Source organism: Betta splendens, chromosome 8 (genome assembly GCF_900634795.4).
Source record: "Betta splendens chromosome 8, fBetSpl5.4, whole genome shotgun sequence".
Lineage (NCBI taxonomy): Eukaryota > Metazoa > Chordata > Actinopteri > Anabantiformes > Osphronemidae > Betta > Betta splendens.
In genome coordinates this window covers 9,625,414-9,643,721 of record NC_040888.2, presented here as the reverse complement: position 1 = coordinate 9,643,721, position 18,308 = coordinate 9,625,414, and the positions used below count along the sequence as shown (strand labels likewise).

General features: G+C 44.4%; 1 protein-coding gene across 1 annotated transcript in view; it reads left to right on the top strand.

Annotated features, from left to right (window-relative positions):
- Positions 1 to 1,874: 1,874 nt before the first annotated feature.
- igf2bp1 (insulin-like growth factor 2 mRNA binding protein 1) overlaps positions 1,875 to 18,308 on the top strand; it is a 32,730-nt gene continuing 16,296 nt past the window's right edge. Inside the window, exons 1-2 of the mRNA XM_029159023.3 lie at positions 1,875 to 2,493; positions 3,552 to 3,612. Coding sequence (XP_029014856.1) covers positions 2,319 to 2,493; positions 3,552 to 3,612 — 236 coding nt within the window. The 5' untranslated portion in view covers positions 1,875 to 2,318. The remainder of the gene's footprint in view (positions 2,494 to 3,551; positions 3,613 to 18,308) is intronic.

The following is an 18,308-nucleotide window of genomic DNA, read 5'->3' as shown; positions in this document are numbered from 1 at the left end:
GGTGCAATGTGAGGTCACAGAAAACTACAGGTGGAAAATTAGATTTGATTATGTTATGTTATGTTAAAGGCTGAAATATTCACAAACGCTTGACCAAAACATACAAAGCAATTTAACATGACTAAACACACTGACACACCTCACCCACTCTCCGTTTCTTCTCCAGCCTCAGAATCTTTGCTTGACCTCTGGAGAACCAGCTCCTTGTGAGTTTCAAAGGAGATGGAGGAGGATGGGGGATGGGAAGAGACACCCAGCTCGGCCTGAGCAGGAAAAATAAACAGAGGGGTAAGAAAAGGGTAGCGATGGTGAAGATGGGGGTTTCCACAGAATTGCATAGAGTGTTTTAAATAATAGTCAACCTTAAGTGTAGCATTAATTTATTTACTGCATAATTAAATATCACTATTCTTGTAGGTTTGTAGGATGATCGTACAATTCCTACTCCCAAACAAGCTGTGCTGCCTTTAGGACTAACAGCACGGGCAGTTATTCATATTGCTAAATTATTATGATGGGGTATGAGTGTTTTAATACAGTGTCCTAGTTGACTTCAACAGTTGCTGCACAAGCATGGGATCCATTTTGTGAGTAGGGGCCATTTTCTAACCGTGGGAGCGCAGTAGAGCGCAGTAGAGCGCAATAGAGCGCCTCCACACTGCGCAAACAGCCTTTCTAATGGAGGAAAGCGTGATCCTAAACTCAACATTAATACTTAGGCATCGAGACGCGTGAACCGCGGATCCAGTGGGTGAATTTTGCGCCAGGGAGCCGCAGCCAGGCTGTGCGGACGAGTGTTGGGTCGAGGCAGGCCTGTGCGTCAGTCACTACCTCCATTTTGAGAAGCCTCAATCCTCACAGAGGGGCGCCCAGTGCGCACGCGCCGTAGCGCTGCGACTGCGCCAGACTCACTTCCTCTCAGAAACGCGATCAAACGGATGACACATAATCTAAACAACGCGGCTGCGTGGGTGAACGGCGCATGCAGCCGAAGTTGCGTTCAAACTCGGGGTTCCACGGTGAAACGTTCCAGTTGTAACAAGATCCCCGCCCGCCTCCGCCGGGCCTGCGTGCCGGACTATGCAGCCCGTGTCTATACGTGACATACTGATTAAGCCCCGGTGGCAACAATCAAAGCGAGCGGAAGGTTTACTCAAAGTTCAGTGGTGCGACCTTTTGTCCCCTGAAGCGAAAAAAGGCCTCACAGCCTTTGTCTCCAGCTCCAAACGAGCTGGAGTTGGTCATGTAGCATTTACGTAAACATCACCACGTCCAGCTTCCTCCACAGCCACTACATTCACTCGGAGGGCGGGCACCCGGCTATAGAATAGCAGGCGGTGGCTTCTTATTCAAATGAGAGGCGTCTCTGGTCACCTTCGAGCCGGGGGGTGTCGAGGGAAGCGGCTCGTTGCCGTAATAAACGTTACACCCCGACGGCTGCTGTGCATGAAGTCATGGATCCCAACGTTCGCCTTCAGAAACAGAAGCGCGTGAGGCGCATGTGTGTCAGGCCTGCGCCGTGTTGCATAAAGCCCCAGCGCGGCGCACCAACTGCGCCGTGCGCGCGTGCGGGGCAGCGCGAGCGCGCGGCGGAATTAGGGTTCTCCGGTCGTTCATCGTCCGTGCCCGCGCACGTGCACGCACACACACACACGCCTATCTGGTGAATACCCTAGGTTAAGGGGGGGGGGTGCCCCCTCCCTTTTCTATCTCTGTAGCACAGGCTACTCCAAGCAGACCACGTGGTTTCCTCTTTCCAAACAAAAAAAAGAAAAAAAACATGAATTGGAGTCGACGGATGGGGCGGCGTCACCCTTGTGCCGGCAGCGGGCGGATCGCGAAAGAGGGAAGGGTAGAAAGCTGGAGAGAGAGGCGGCGAGAGAGGAAAACAGTTCTCCCGATCCCGCCATAGTTTCCCCCCACTCGTCCACCACAGACCCATCATCAAACCCACCCACTCCACAGAGCGATAGAGGCTTTAAGCTGCTGCTTGCTCGTCTGCTGGTGCCGGCTACAGGTCAAAGGATTGCATTTATTCTCCCGCTGCACTCATTCAGCTGGATTTACAAAAACAAAAAAACAACGCCACGTCTGTTTTTACACTTCACCGAGAATTGTTATTCGCCCGATTTTGCATTCTCGCCGTTTTTGGTCTATTTTCATTACAGGTATCTCTCATTCCGTTGGGTCACAGTGGCAAGCGTGACACTATCTTGTTGCGCTATTAGCTCACAGAGGAGAGAAACTTTTTGCTGGCCTAATTTGACTTTTCGGGGCTTTGTTTTTGCGTTTTTGGACTTGGACAAACTACTTCCACCATGCACAAGCTGTACATTGGGAATCTAGGCGACGGCGTGACCGCCGAGGACTTGGGGAAAACCTTCGACGACCATAAGATCCCGTACTCCGGACAGTTCCTGATGAAGAACGGCTACGCGTTCGTGGATTGTCCAGATGACCACTGGGCCATGAAGGCGATCGAGACGTTTTCCGGTGAGTTCAGGTGGACCTTCCACCTCTCCATTCATTCTGCAGCCGGCGTTCGTCCGCAGCTGTGTGCCCCAGTTTCACTCTCCGCACCTCCGATGCTTCTGCGTGAACGCGTCCGATAAAACCCACGTTGCATTTCTTTGGATTTTTGCACTGGCGCCGCGTAAATGAATCGCGGTGTGTGGAGCTGCATGCCTCGGGGAGCCATTCAACTTTTGTAGGGGGAGGGACGCGCTTAGCGTAAACGTAAACCTGGCGACAGGAAAACCCGAAGTCCAGTCCACGACGCTGCTCCTGCACGAAGCGCGTTTTATTAACCTGCTGTGATCCTTCGCGGCGAAAACACGCACGGAGGCTGCACCTCGGCGTGTTGCACCCTCGCACCGGGTTGAATGGCGTGGAACGAGCCCTCGCTCCCCTCCCCCTTTGAGCCGGCAGCCCACTATGACAAAGATAGAGGAAAATCCCCCCCCCCGTGTACCTACCACGGCCGACGGGCCCTCACCGGCACAAACCCACGGGCCCACGGGCACCAGCGAGCAGCAGCCGTGGCCGTGAGGCGTCATTGTCCTCGGAAGCCCAGCGTTTGCAGCGTTAGCCATGATTTCCTCCACATGTAACGTGAGGGAGCGGGGTCGCCATACTCGTCAACTCCCTCTGCTCCTTCCAGGCTGCACGAGCACAACGTCCCACAGACTCCCCTTTAGACGCCCCGAGGACCTGGGGGCTGTTAAAACACACACGACCACACGCAAATCTGTGTGTGTATTGTTATACTGCACGTATGAAGTTCCTAATAAGCAGTTCTTGGCTACAAAGTGGCGCCTCCTCGGTCACTTGGTCCGTGTTGGGCTCTTGAACGTGGCCGCTTCTCCTTCTTCCTCTCGGCTACACTTTGGATTTTAATGATGTTCAATAAGCCACGAGTTTGACAAAGTTAGATCTAGATGGACGCTCGCTCCAGCTACGCCTCCGTCCAACAGGCCCGTGTTAGCAGCTAGCATGTAGCCTGTGGGCTCTGGGCAGCTTTTCATGTGATGGATTCATTTTTCTGATTTCAGGTAAAGTGGAACTTCAGGGGAAACGCATTGAGGTCGAGCACTCGGTCCCCAAGAAGCAAAGGTACCAGACACTGTTTGCTCCCTGTGTTTCCATGTCACGCGTTGCATCACCACGTCCACATCTCGAAACCACAATCTCTCTTGATTTGACACATTATTGTGCAGTGAGCCCGTGTGTTGTTTGAGGGCTGCAGTGCTTTTGGCTCTGACTGTTGCCGTGAAGCTGAACTGCAGTAACTTCAACAGCTGCTCGTCGCGTTGTGTGCAGTAGTTGGAATTTTGTCGTCGTTTAAAAACGCTGTGTGCTCAGTGGAGCTGACTGAAGCTGTTACGCATGTGGAGGACTGAACTGCTCCCACAGCCTTTCACGTGTGAGGTGTAATTTGTTACACACCCTGCAAAGAACAATGCATTGAACAGAGGCATATTTTAATCATTTCATTGTTGATCTTGTTTTGACGGTTGGTTTCAAATACACAGCTCATTAAAAGCAATTTACGTAAATACCTCCGTGCCTGGGGTTTTTGCGTGTCAATGTAATTGTTTAGCTCGTTCAAACGATTCACTCATACTTTTCCTTTTGCACAATTTTGCGTAATCCAGCAATTATTTTTTTGTGCGTGTGTGTTTGTGGTTAAAGTTTTACCATGTTAAATAAACTCTGCGTAAAGTCCCAGTGAAATAAAAATAATCCCGTAAAATCAAAAGTCAACCAAAAAATGATTTTGAATTATTTTCTAACAAGGTGCAAAACATTTACGTGCACAATAGAGGCGTCCTTAAATATATATAACGTACTTAGCAATGTAGTTAGCGTTAACTGGCTGTGGATCAGCCTCACATGAGGCCTGATCGCCAGTGGTTGTCTGCAGACGGTGTGTGAGCACAGTCCTCCATGTTCGCTAGCTGCCACACGTGTGCGCGTGTCTATCACATGATCAGCGTCCACATCTTTGACCATATTGGTTTGCTCCCCAGAAATGGGAACGTACTCTTGTGCCGGTCGCTCTTACTGTGTCAATGTGGCCAAATCTGAGGAAATATGGCGCACGCTCTGCGTCACAACAGCAAACTGGAAATGTTGCAACATGGCTGTGGCGCAAACGGTGGAGGAGCGCAGGCTCTGAGTAGCGGAGTCTTCAGCTCATCGTGAGCCTACAGGCAACATGGCAGCAGGCACCCAGGCTCAGTGCATTGTTCCAATGAGGCCTCGTCCAGTTCTTTCGCTAACCTTTGCGAGCCGCTGTGATGAAGGTGATCTGCGAGGTGAGGGCCCACCGTGGGTGAGCCGAGGCCTCGCGTGACTCCACGACACGTGGTGCCTCCACGCAGAGAAGAGTCACTTCGTAAAATGGCGAAGCTGAGTTGAGCAGGAGCGAGTACGGATCTGTGTTCATGGTCTCCTCGGTCGCGTGGCTCATCTTGTTTCACATTTTAGAAGTTGGGAGGAGGCTACTGGCGACATTTAAATGAACGTGTCTCCAACCTGGGTTCAACTGGCGTCCGTGTGACGTTTGAGCGAACACAAATGGGCAGAATTATTTCGAAAATGTTTAGTGTCGCAGCCGTTGAGCAGCGTTGGTTTGTGTGTTAATGCGAGAAAATTTTAATAAAACGGAGCGTAACGGCAACATTTAAACGTAAACACTCAGATATCGATTCATGTCATTTACTATTTGCCTTCGTTTTTCTGATTTATGAACGTATGGACGTGGAAACGCTACTATTTGTTTAGAAGGCAGTTTGTGCGGGCGCCACGGTTCTGAAGCGGACCCCCGCTGTGGGCGTGGGTGGGTGTTCAGACGGAATTTATTTAAATGTATGTAAATAAAATATTAATAATACAAACAAGGAAACAAAATGGCGAGAGAGGGGCCCTGCCTGGAAGTTCTACGCTCCAGTGTGGCGTCAGTGCCACAGGCTGCGGGGGCACCGCCTCCCGCTCCGCGTTATGGATATGCGCGCTGCGTGTGCGCAAATGTGACTGATGCAAAATAGAGGTTGAAGGGTTTTAAATCTGTAATATTCATCACAAGTTGACTGGAATGTGTGTCGGGCTGCAGGGGTTTGTGGGAGGTCAGCAAGGAGCCGTGGAACACAGAAAAGGGTGCAGCAGGAGCGGGGGCGGGGTGTGTGTGTGTGTGTGTGTGTGTGTGTGTGAGAGAATTGGAGTAGGGGGCTGTCGACAAGAACAAGCCTTCCTGGAGAGAAGCGTATAGTGTGTGTGTGTGTGTGTGTGTGTGTGTGTGTGTGTGTGTGTGTGTGTGTGTGTGTGTGTGTAAAGAATTCCTTTTTCAAACCTGGACAGAAACACATTTGGTGCCTCAGCCACACACACACACACACACACACATGCCTCTTTACAAATAAAAAAAAAATCATGATTACAGAAAATTGTAATTCATACCAGAATTATTTTGGAATGCAAAGTTATGCATTTGAATTAATTGTGATTATTTGAAACCGAAACTTGATGAGTTTCTCTTTTTACTACATTTTTTTTGGTCATTTTGGAGTTTCTGGCTGTTTGTGGGACCTAGTTTCCAGTTTACCTGTGTGATTTGCCTTCTCCTCTGACTCCAGGATTAATGAACTCTGTGCGACCTAGAAACACACAGTGATGCGTTCCGCTGTACAGTAGCTTGTTCTTGTGTATGTGCCTAATTTAATTGCTGTTAATCTGTTGTTGTGAGCCTCTTGGGTGGTGGGTCGGGATTGCTACCATATGACCTGATTGACTATGGCTGCTCCCATTCAGACACACTGGACATCATGGAAGCGCTTGTTGGTACAGATTTGGTCTTAATTTGCATATAAGAGATTTGGTGCCTTCTAGAGTTTTGTCTCTGTGGATTGTTTCACATCCATGTTCATCAGCCATGGAGCTGTTTTTTAGCTGCTGACTTTGTCCAGTCAGAACTCGTCCCTTTTTCTTTTTGTGTTGATCATTGCAGACATGTGAATATGACTTTGTTTATTATTCGTCAAATCCAGTTATGGGTAAGATTAGGTGATTTATTCATATGTGACATCGTCTTCTGGGCATAAAAAAAGTCCATGTTCCTTCCACTTCTTCCTTTATAGAAATAAAGGACATTATCTCATTGTTTGGTCATTTGAGCCTTCATAATTTTACCTTTCTCATTATTGATACACAACAGACAGTTGAACGTTTGTCTTTTCCAAAAGGCATATTTTTCATAGCGAAAAGTTGGAAATTCTCACAGCGACAGACATGGACAAATTTCCACTCAACATAAATGTAGCAACATATAGTAAATCAGGAAGTGATGCTGACTCGGGTGTTTTTGTTTAGATGGTCTGATCTGTGGATGTTTGTTGAGGAGTCGTCCTCTGCTTGTATTTGATGACACAGAATCATGGAGGACAAATGGCAGCGATGTCGATTCCATAACTCCTGACGTGTCAGTGACAGCTGTGACTGACGTCGTCTTTTATTTTGTCTTTCGCTACCAGTCACAGCTGTTCAACATCTATTGGCTCCACAACTTCACCGTGAAGCAATGGTTTCAGTCCCAAAAAAGTCTCAGAGCAGATAGAACCCAGCAATGGTTTGTTCTCAGCAGCGTGAACCTCTCCTACAACGGGAAGCGTCTTCATTCTAATATTATTAGGCAGTTTGATGTTACTGGGAAACTTGACGTCTGGCTCCATCTTGCCACTCAGTTCTCACAAATGGCCCATTCTTCTGGCTTCATTTGGTTGTATTGTTTCTACCAATGCACTGAAATGATGAGTCTTTCTCTGAGTTTAGAGTCAGCACTCGTTGTATCTGTACATTAGAAATCACTGGTTGAGTAACTGAGACATTCTTATACAATTAGTCTAATTGAATAGTGGGTTTGTTCATGAGAAAAAAAGCTGGAGCATTTTTAACCCCGTGAACCCCCCCTCCAATAGAAACCATTAAAAAGGTTCAGTCCTCGGTGATGGTTGCTGCTGGCCTGAAGCGTGTTCACGTGGAGCTGCTGGTTCTTCACGGCCGAACGAGCTGCAGTCGTCTCTCAGACGGTCCCGAGGCTGCGACTGAGGGACTGATGCCCGTTGTTTGTGTCCTCGGTCGAATGGATAAAGCCCAGAACTGTTCACCAATGCCGTGTGCAGGCTTCCATCAGGCCCCACGTGGATCTGTCCTCGCCACCCCGCTGCAGGTTCCAGTCAGAAAACGTAGTAGTAGTCACATTTGTATTCCCTCTAGTCAGTCTTTTGCGCGGCTCCTTTCCCTGGTGTGCTCAGCGCGTATCATGCATGTGCTGCTTTGTGAGAGGCGAGTTGGGGGAGGGTGCGGGGGAGGTGTGGGAGGCTTGCCACAGCCCCCTGTCATGGCTGGCCAGGAGAGAGGAGGAGAAGAGGGGAGGGGACGGTGGGCGGAGAGAGCGAGGGGGGTGCGACCAATCGTGTGAGGAGCAGCGAAGCAGCCAGAGAGAGCGGTGCCTCCTGCTCGCTCGCCCACCCACACGCTCTCTCTCTCTCTCTCTCTCTCTGTCTGTGTAGTAGCCTGTATCTGCTCCGCTCTGTTTTGTTGTGGCTCTTCCTGTCTGTCTCCCCTTTTGGTGCGTTGCCACGTTCTCCACAAAGGCCGCGTGTGTTTGAAAGTTGACGTCGAGCGCCGTGGACCCGTTGAGCCGAGCCCTGATGTGAGCGCCCGGCTGCTGCTGCACAGAACCGTGGGTTCCTGTGCTCCGAGCTGTAGCGTTCTGCAGGAGCGTAAATATAACTGAGTAGTGACTGTTCACTCAAACAGGTGCGCTTCAAAGCATCACAAGTACTGGATGTGAACATTTTATTATTCACACATTCTTACTCTAGGGAACGTATTTTTAATTCTATCTACAGACACATTTCACAGGTTTACTGATTATTAAAGCTGCATAAAATCTGGTTATCTAAACCAGAGAGAACAAAAATCAAGGTAGTTTATTTACTCAACCAATACTCAAGAGAAGGCTTCTATAAGCTTTAGTTGAGTTAAAGATTCAACAAGATTTCAAAAAAGGAAAATAATTTTGATATCAACATGTTTGAAATGGACCTAAAGTTAAAGTAATGCACCACAAAAGTAATACATATAATAGATTATACAGATTTTAATGCTGTTGTAAAATAATTATAAAAGTCCTTTTAAATTAAAAAATTATAAAAAACAGATACATTTCACAAAAATCATGGCACAATTATGTGACACAACTATTAGTAATTAATTATGTCCACATATCTGTGTTGCCTGGAATCTTGGTGTGGAACAAGAACCACAGCTGGTTACTGGTCAGGTTCATATATCTATCACTGAGGCTCCAGCAATAATAAAACATCAGCACTACAAAATGTAATAAAAGTACAACCTGATCTTCACAGTACAAGTAGAATTAAATAAATATTCCAGTAAAGACCTGAGTCTGAACAGATGTATTTATCTGTATATATTTGGGATGTAAAACATATTGACGCGAGAAGCTTTTACTTTAATGTTTTCACACAAATCTGAAGTTAGATGTTTAACAGAACTTAAGGTTGTTTAGATGGATCTTAGATCTCTTAGATGGAACCTCTATTACACTGTAGCATATGAAGCTTTGGGCTACAAGTTTTTGATGTACCCTGTTTTTGAATTTTATACTTTGCAAATAATAATGAATAATGTTTTGTGTGCGTGTGTGTCTGTGTGTGTCTGTGTGTGACCACAGAGCTCAGTTTGTTGTTATGGGTCTTATTTTGTCTCAGTGTTAATCTGTCTGCGGCTGTAACGATATTCCAGGTGATGTGGTGCAGGCGGGTTCTTGTAGAAGGACGCGATCTCTACATAATAAACCTCCGCTTGGTTGCTGTTAGTGCATAATATTACTATACTGTAGAAAGTGGTTCAGGCCTGTTCTGACGAGCACATCTCTGACGTTTTAAAAAATTAATTCAGATTGTGCTTACGTAAGATCAGAGAAAGCCGCTGCTCCCTGTGGACTGGGCAGAGTCCGGCTTCTCCTGAGCTGCCGTCAGCGTCGCTCAGCGTGTCTGCACTTCCAGTAGCGACGTGGACAGAAGCATGTGTCACTGACATGGGTCTGCTGGACGGCGGCGCATACATGACCTCCTTCAGGGACTGAAGTCTGCGCGCGCTGGTTTACAGAGGCTGCCGTGAGCCTTTATACGGCGGCAGGACATGTAGCTTCATCGCGTTCAAGGTTAATAAAGGAGCAGATAGACGTAACAAAGCTTTGGTGCTTTGAGCCGGAGGAGGTGACATGGCAGCGTAGAGAGGGAGGCCTGCGGTATGTAGGTGAAGGGGTAAAGGAGTCGTGTCTCTTTAAGAAGACTCCCCTCCTGCCCCATCGCTCTGATTGTTTCTCCTCTGTGGTTTAAACCCCCTCTCCCCCCCCCCTATCTACTCCCTTCTTTCCCTTGCTTGTTCTTGGCGTCTCTCGAGCTTTTGCTCACTAAAAATAAATTAGGCACATGCACACATCTGTGTAGACGCAGGCCACAGCAGCCCACGAGCCCACCTAACAGCAAGAAGGAAAGAATTAGAAGGAAGGGGAGCGGTGGGGGTGGTGGGGCGGTCTGAGCGGGGGCCCTGGGGTCAGGTCTGTGGTGGATGGGGCCCCCGGTGCATGTATGTGTTCGTGGAGGACGTGGCCGTGTGTGAGCGTCCCATTCGTCCCAGTACCGTTCCAGTAATCCCAGTCCGGTGGTGTGTGTGTGTGGGGGGTGTTCTTCTTACCTGTAACACAGAAGAGGAGGCATCGTGTGGTTCAGGACTTCGGCTCTGAGGGAGGTTGGACTTCTGCTCAATAAAGTCTTGATTTAAGTAAGAAGGTTTTAAAGCATTTGCCCATTTTGTTTCCCTCCTACTGACATTATGAAACGTCACGATTAGACTAAAGTCTGCATGTGCTGGTGTCATTATCATCTCAGTACGTTATCCTCAGTGTATTTGTCACCAGATGTGAGAGAGAAACGTGACAATTTTAAATAAAACCATGTCGTCACCTGTTTGTTCTGTCTGTTCAGTGGAGGAGGATCATGAATGTTTTTAGTTTGTTCACATTTTGTGGCCATTTTAAGCAGAAACACCCTTTGAGGTTTGTTGAGATTCAAAGTCTGAACTTACTATAACATGCATTTGTATTTTATAGAACATAAATGAGCTGATTTTTTAGTGAGGGCCTTTGAAGCGTTTTAACTTGTTTGATCATATAGTTATAAATGTTTAGCGCTGAACGTGCGCTTCAGACCTGTAGGATCATATAGGACCAGAGGTTCCTCTGCAGCAGCTGCTGGTTCTGGGCGGGACGTTCTTCTTCTGCTGTGATTGGCTGAGCTTCAGTTTTCAAAATGTGGGACACAATGTGATTTTAGGAAGATGAAGGAAATGACTTCTTCTGTGTCTTGAGGAGCTGAATAAAAACCTCAAAACATGTTGTTGCTTCAGTGGTAACTGGTTGGTTTCCGTCACACAGCAGATTCTGATTCTAAAACATATGATCACAAAATATTTTAAATATATAAAAAACCTTTTGAGTTGCATAGAATGGATTCGAATGGTAATTTTGACATTTGTTTAAATCAGTAAACTGTAGTATAAACCGTGGCTCCGATTAATTGTTGGGCTGAAAACTAAAGGTTTTCAACAAAGATGTTAACTGGCTGAAAAAGATTTTGTCCTTAGGGTGAAGACAGAAAGTCCATTTAACAACACAGCTTTTTGTTTTTTTTTTCTTGTCTCTGAAGTGACGTGCGGTAAACTGGCCCCAAATAAAACTAAATTTAAATTGAATTAAAAACTCAGGCAACATCATAACATTAAACAACTCACCTGTAATCTTTGTCTGATATTTCTGAAAAATAGAGAATTTATGGATTGCATAAAATAATTCTCCTTCTTAGAAAAATTGTTTAATTCTGTTTTCATTTCATTGATCTTCTACAACTATTAGAAAAAGTAAACCTGAGCTTAAATGATCACTGAAAATGATCACTGCTCCTCAATAAAACTGTTACTGTTTAGGATTATCTGCTGAATATAAACCTGAGTTCAGTGTATTTTGTCAGTAACTGACTATACAAAGTATCTGACAATATTAAAAGAATGTAAAAATTTACCACCAAGCATGTGTCACAAATTGATATATAAGCTACTAGAATATTGGCCCAACTATCATTTTACCCAAGATTTAGTAAACTAAAGCTTCATTTAAAATCATGGGGAATATAGCACAAAAGACTGCTCTGTTAAATGTAAAATAAAGTATTTACACATCCAGTATTATTTAATGTAGGTAACATTTGGCTGTGATGGAAGAAACTTGTACATGTATTTAAATTGTATTTGTTAATGTAGAATTTGAAAATAAAGTTCCTTCAGGGCTCGGTTGAACGTGGGTTCTCTTCGTTTGGTGTGTGTCTTTATTCGTCACATTTCACCCTCTACTTCTCTCCACCAAACCACCACATCACTGTCCCCGTGGGGCTGCAGAGAATAGGTGTGTTTGTGTGCAGCAGGGACGGCTGGGCAGAGCTTTGCCCCTTGGACCCAAATTCTTGACATTTTTTCAGCAGTAATGAGAAAGAAACTGGAGATTAAGGAGCCTATAGAGCAGCCGGACTCCTGATTGGACGGAAATCATTTCTCTCTGGGCTGTGATTGGCTCACAGATGGTTCTATAGCTGCTCTTTCACATATGGGGCTTCCTGAACACCCCCACCCTGCGTGTGTGTGTTCTCTCTTATTTAGTTCATATGTTAACATATAAATGTTTTCTTTTATTTACAATTTTTATTGACAATTACAAAATACACTAAACCAACAGAATTATTAAAATGGTCCTGTTTGTTGTGATATTAAAATGTAAGGCCAGAGAGTCTGACTTCTGTTGTTGACATCTCTACTCACTAAGATGATGAAAGAGGTTTAAATAGTAGAAAAACATTGTAATCTAATAAACGCAGACCTTCTGTGGATTTTTTTACTCGCTTCATATAAATATGAGAAGTGTTTCTAAGTGACGTATTCTGAAGAGCAGACCTGGTTCAGACTGGACAGAGTGAAACCGTCTGAGCTCAACGCAAAAGTCAAGAAGTAAGGAACAAAATGCAAGGTCATCAATATTCAACACTGACAAACAGGAACTGGAGCACATTCATGGAGCACATGAAGCTGTAATGTCTCAGTGGACATCTGCTGATTTCAATGTGGCTAAGACATAAAATGCTTAGATGAGTTCAGTAGATGACTTTTAATTAAACAATAACTATTCTCAAATACACAGTGTTGAAACTGACAAGCTTTTTCTTTCATGGCTCTTATCTTGGCCACATTCCACCTCTTCTCTCTCTGCTTTGTTTTCTGACTTTGTGTTGTGATGCTGTTTAGTCTAGCAGGTGATTTAATTAGTACATTAATGCGTTTAGTATATGTTACTGTGTAGGAGGCGGCTGTGGATCAGTTGGTGGCTGAGGTTCCTCCTCCATCTGGTCAGCTCCATGGATGCAGCTAGAACAAGTGCCTGGATCCCTGGTGGCGCTGGCTCACGCCAACGTTGTGGCTTAGTTTAATGTGCTGTGATCGCGGAGACGCACGATTACACGTGAAGCATGCTGTAACCAACTAATCGCTATGGAAACAGAATGCATCAGATGTTGCAGATAACAGAGATGTTGTTTTCGTTGTCTCTTTGATCTCAGTAATTTTGAAAAATCAATTGTTGATACATGTTCATTGACAATCAATCAGTGATGTGATCAGCGTAAGTGAGGCTGATAATTATGGGATTCCTTCTACACACAATGAAATTTTTGATCATTTTTTAAAATAAAAAAAATGATGAATGGTGGTTGAATGGTGTTGGGCTTTCACATGAAGATGTCTGCTTCATCTTGACACTGCAGCTCAGTGTATGAACATCCATCAGCTATGTTTTTACTAGAAGGGAGACAAGATGAGTTCACTTTTTATTAATTCACTGTGTTACCAGTTAGCATATCTCAAACATGAATAAACCATGAGGAACAAAAAAACAGAATTTGTTTTCCTTTTAGAAGTAAATCTGTTGAATCACTCTAACCAAACGTGACTGAGTCCTATAGATTAAAGTTCGACATCATGTCTCACAGCTGCCTGTTGTCAGAACATTTATGATGATGGCGAAGTTGGACTCTTTGACTTGGTACCAATACACTGATCAACTTTAAAGCATTTAATCTATTCAGTTTTTGCAACTTTCCACAATAGAGAAACACTCATAACAAGACAAGGAATATCTGCTGTCTGTGATTCCTTTATATTAACAAAGATGGATTCTTTCCCATAATGCAATACTGTAGCTTCTGGATCCAACCTTGCTCCCATTTTTGCATTTGACTATTTGTTTTTCATGGTGGTGGTAAACAATGGGGTTAAAATCATACACTCCTTTAATGATAATGTGATTTTAATTTAAGAGTTATAATTCAAATTGTTGCTTTTGAATTTAGTTGTCAAAGTATCTTAGTGTTGCGTGTAAATGTCTGCAGATAGTTTGAATTCAGATACCGATGGATCAGGATGTGCACACATGAAACATGTATGTATTGTATTTATAAGCGTATGTGCATTGGCCCATTCAGAGCCAGGAGAAGAGGCAGGAGAAAGTCGAGTCTCCTCCTCTTCCCTTCCAGCGCTGGTTGGATTCCTCCCCCTCTTCTCTCCGCTCCCCCGTCCCTCCCCCACCACATTGGGTGTGTGCCTGCCTCTGCATGCATCACGTGGTGGGTGCATATGTGTGGAGGGAGGTGTCGCTGGTCGTACATTGTGATGTTGGGTGGGAGCCTTCCAGAAAATGCTGTGTGACAGCTTGATAGTCTGAAAGTGAACGGCACACTTCCCCGACCAACGTCTGCTGTAACGTGAAAAGAAGTCATTTTCTGTATTTTTGGACTAATAACATATTTACAGACTTTATTAGAGCTAAGGATATATAATCCATAATATAAGGACTCACAAGAAAAGTGAAAGCTGTACTCAGTCTGCAGGAGTAGTCATTACCTCAAACTTCTGAGCTGAAGGATCAGGTCACCAATTGTGTGTGTGTGTGCGTGCGTGCGTGCGTGCGTGCGCTTGAAAGACACCTCATGTCCAATCACACCTATGAATCTAGGAGTGTAATATAACATACAAATCATCAGAAGTGTTGTTTCTAGTTTTTTTTTCTAACCATATGTGTGGAGATGAACTTGCAGATGCACTTTAGAACTTTTCATTTGAAGTATGCAAGAACCCTGAATTACATTTTCAAACTTTCATTTAACCCCCCAGGATGAGTAGAAGTGAAAACACAGAATGATCAGCAGTGTGATGAAAGATAAAATCACGAAGGTACTTTAGAAATGAGAAACAAACTTCAAGCCTAAAACAACGGATTGGTTTTAACATATGGGCGCAAACTCTGATCTGGAGACAATACAATACAATTACAGTTTGTTTTTTTATTTGATTAGACCCAAGTTCTAATGATTTAGATTTTCTCACTTTTTATGCTGCTATCTCGATGTTTAGTGTGAACAGTATCATGGCAGTGCTGTAGCAGCTCTGTGTCCTCTGCTGCAGTAACTTCAGCAGCAGAAGCCGCATGACTCAGTCAGCCCTCTGCCGTCCAGAGCTGCAAACAGGAGAGACCGTGTGTGTGTGTGTGTGTGTGTGTGTGTGTGTCTGTGTGTCTGTGTGTGTGTGTGTGTGTGTGTGTGTGGAGACGGGCCCCTTTCCTTGCTGCTTTTCTATAGGCTGCTGCTTGTCCCACCCCACTTCTTGGTGATTCAAAACATAGTGGGCGCTGACGTCACATACACACACAGACACACATATACACACACTCATTTAGACAAAGCAAAGGAACTCCCTCCTTCCCTCTCATCTTCCTCTTTTCTCCCCCATTTTGTTTTTGAAGAGGGGACGATGGAGGCTCGGCTCCGTCCACTTACATCCACTCAGTGCAGGAAATAAACTGACTTGAAGAAATAGCCTGTGTTGTCATTAAGCCCTGAATGACATATTTACCTTAAACATGTGTTTATCACATACTGACTAATGTAATGACCCTAATCATTATCAACAGGCTGAGCAGAATATAATTTATTCTTATTTATAGAAACACCATTTAAACAAAAATATGCAAAATGCAAATCCTAAAATTTGTGAAAAAATCTAAGCTGCTTCTATGATTATAAATATACAAATGAAGATTAGATTATTACTAATTACTGTATTGTAATTTAGAAATAATATTGTTGTTCCTGCTGTATTGATTAGAATTAGTGCAGAACATTATTATGACTGTGTTAAAGCTGGGGGCCTTTTTCCTAATCAACATATATATTAGTCATAACAGGTTAAAGGCTGGTGATATAAACTATTGAACATCAGAAAACAAACCATAAAATCTCAGTTGGTTTTCGTGGACAACTGTAGTTGTTCCATCTGAGACTCATTCACATAACATCTTAATTTAAAATATTAGAAAATATGAACAGTGAGAAGTGTAAGAATTAAAATCCTTTTCAAGGTATGAAAAAAACTTCATAATCTAAAACTAAGTGTCAGAATTTCCTGCATGACGTGATTCAGATGATTTAAGAAGAGAGTTATGAATTAGGTTCCAGTGTTGGATACTATTTAAATGTTCTGGAAATGCTCATATGATAAAATAACCAATTGTAATTTTAAAATTTAAGTTAGGAGATTTTTAACTCAATAGTTAAATATTACAGTATCATATTATTTATTTATTTTGAGTCCTGTAACTAGTTGTTTTTAAGTAAACAGCATGTTTTTATCGTTTTGATATGATTTATTAAAATCATAATTTGTATGAACAAGATTTTTCAAACGCAATTTGCATAATCAAATACTTATTTTCTTTAATAGCTGTAGTACGTATTTATTGCTTGGTGATTATTGCAACTCTGTTTTATCAGACAAAAATTCCACCAGACAAATAATTTGCTATTTTTATGTTTATATAAGATTTGTTTTTTTTTTGTAACAAATATATGTTTTATCGTGTTGTTGTTGTTACGTATCGGTTGAGCCGTTAGATCGTACAACATGCCAGTAACAGGTTTCACTATCATTTCTTCTAGTTGCAAGACATAGAAATATTCTAAATATTCTCCCTGACAGACAATGTATGATTTAGGCAAAGATATATCACGGCTAAAGCCGGATGGTCAGTTAAAGGAAACGGAGAAAAGAATGACGTAAGGCTGTAGGTGTGGAAGCGTTTAAAGTCTGTGACATTACAATGGCTTTGACTGCGTCAGGTCCGTAGATGATTCAACTGGATATATTATTAAAACTACCGTTTTCCTGTCAGATCGACAGCTGTTGGAGCAGTAATCAGCTTTTAGCGTCATTTTAGCTCGCAACTTGACCATGAGCTGAAAACGATCCAGCTGTGAAGATCATGGTGAACTGATCCAGCTCTCAACCCAGAGTCCTGATCACATCTTATTATACAGCATGTCTGCATTTGTCTGCATGTTGGGAACACGCGGCTCATCGCTGCAGCTTTGATTGCGTGGCGTCACCCTCAGCAACACGTTAACCTATACATTCATAGTTGGTTTCGTTCATGTTGCGAACCTTTGCCTGTCTGTTGAACAGACATGTGCGCTTTTTACGACGGGAAGCCGTGCGTTTCTTCCTCTCGTCTCTGACCTATATATGTATGTGTATGTATGTTACCAGAAGCCCCCATGATGTATTTGAGGCTCGAGCGTTCGAAACTCTCAGCCCCTCCTCCCATCTCGAGCCGCGCGCAGCCCCTCCCTTCCTTCGCGCCACTGTAGTAGCTTTTACGCTCTTTATGAATGGAGACACGCGCGCGCTCCTCCACACATGCAGCAGAAGGAGATTTCCCGCGCGCGTCGACGGTGTCTGTGTCCAGATAATTACCGAGCAGCTGGAACACGCGCAGCGCTCGCGTGGACTTCTCTACCATATTTACTCTGATCAGTCTGAAGCTGTGGAGGCTCAAAGGCTGTACACCGCTGTGCGCGCGCACGATGGAGGTGTGTTTGTGCCGCGCATAAACGGCACAAACTACTACTACCTGTGGCAATCACATCCACGGGCCATGCATTTAAAAAACGTGCGTGTATAAGTACTATCTAACTGCGGTGACATCTTCCATAAAGCAGACCCAGGCCCACGCAATGTTCATGTAATGGCGCATGTGCTCGTATGTGCTGCGTGTGCTCCATTCTGGTGGCTTCTCCGCGGTCATGTGATCACGCAGTCATTGTAGTAAATGGGCGTTGTCTGGGCAAGATGGCAGCTCACTGGCTCTCACATGGACGCATGGCGTATACGTATATGTGCGTAGGGCAGAAAGAAAGGGAGAGACGCCGCCGCACAAACCACCGAAAAGGCTCGATCCGAGGCAGCGTGTATGCGGGAAAAGGCGCTACGGCGAAGTTAAATCTGCGTGGAGCCGTTAACAGTTCTTGAAGGCATCTAGAGCCGATTGTGATCACGCCATGTTCGTTAACGGGCTCATCTCATGTTCTCAACATATTTTATTAGACGTTCTCTCTAACATGTCTACAGAATGTCTCAACACCTCAACTGTGCATTTAATTAGCTTTGCAATTAACAATTTCGCATGTGATATCGGCACAGCTGAGTCTTATGGGGAATCAACATCGAGGCGTCTTCTGCTGAAAGACATTTTGAAAATCTAGTTTAAATGCGTCCGCTTATAGACCAAACCC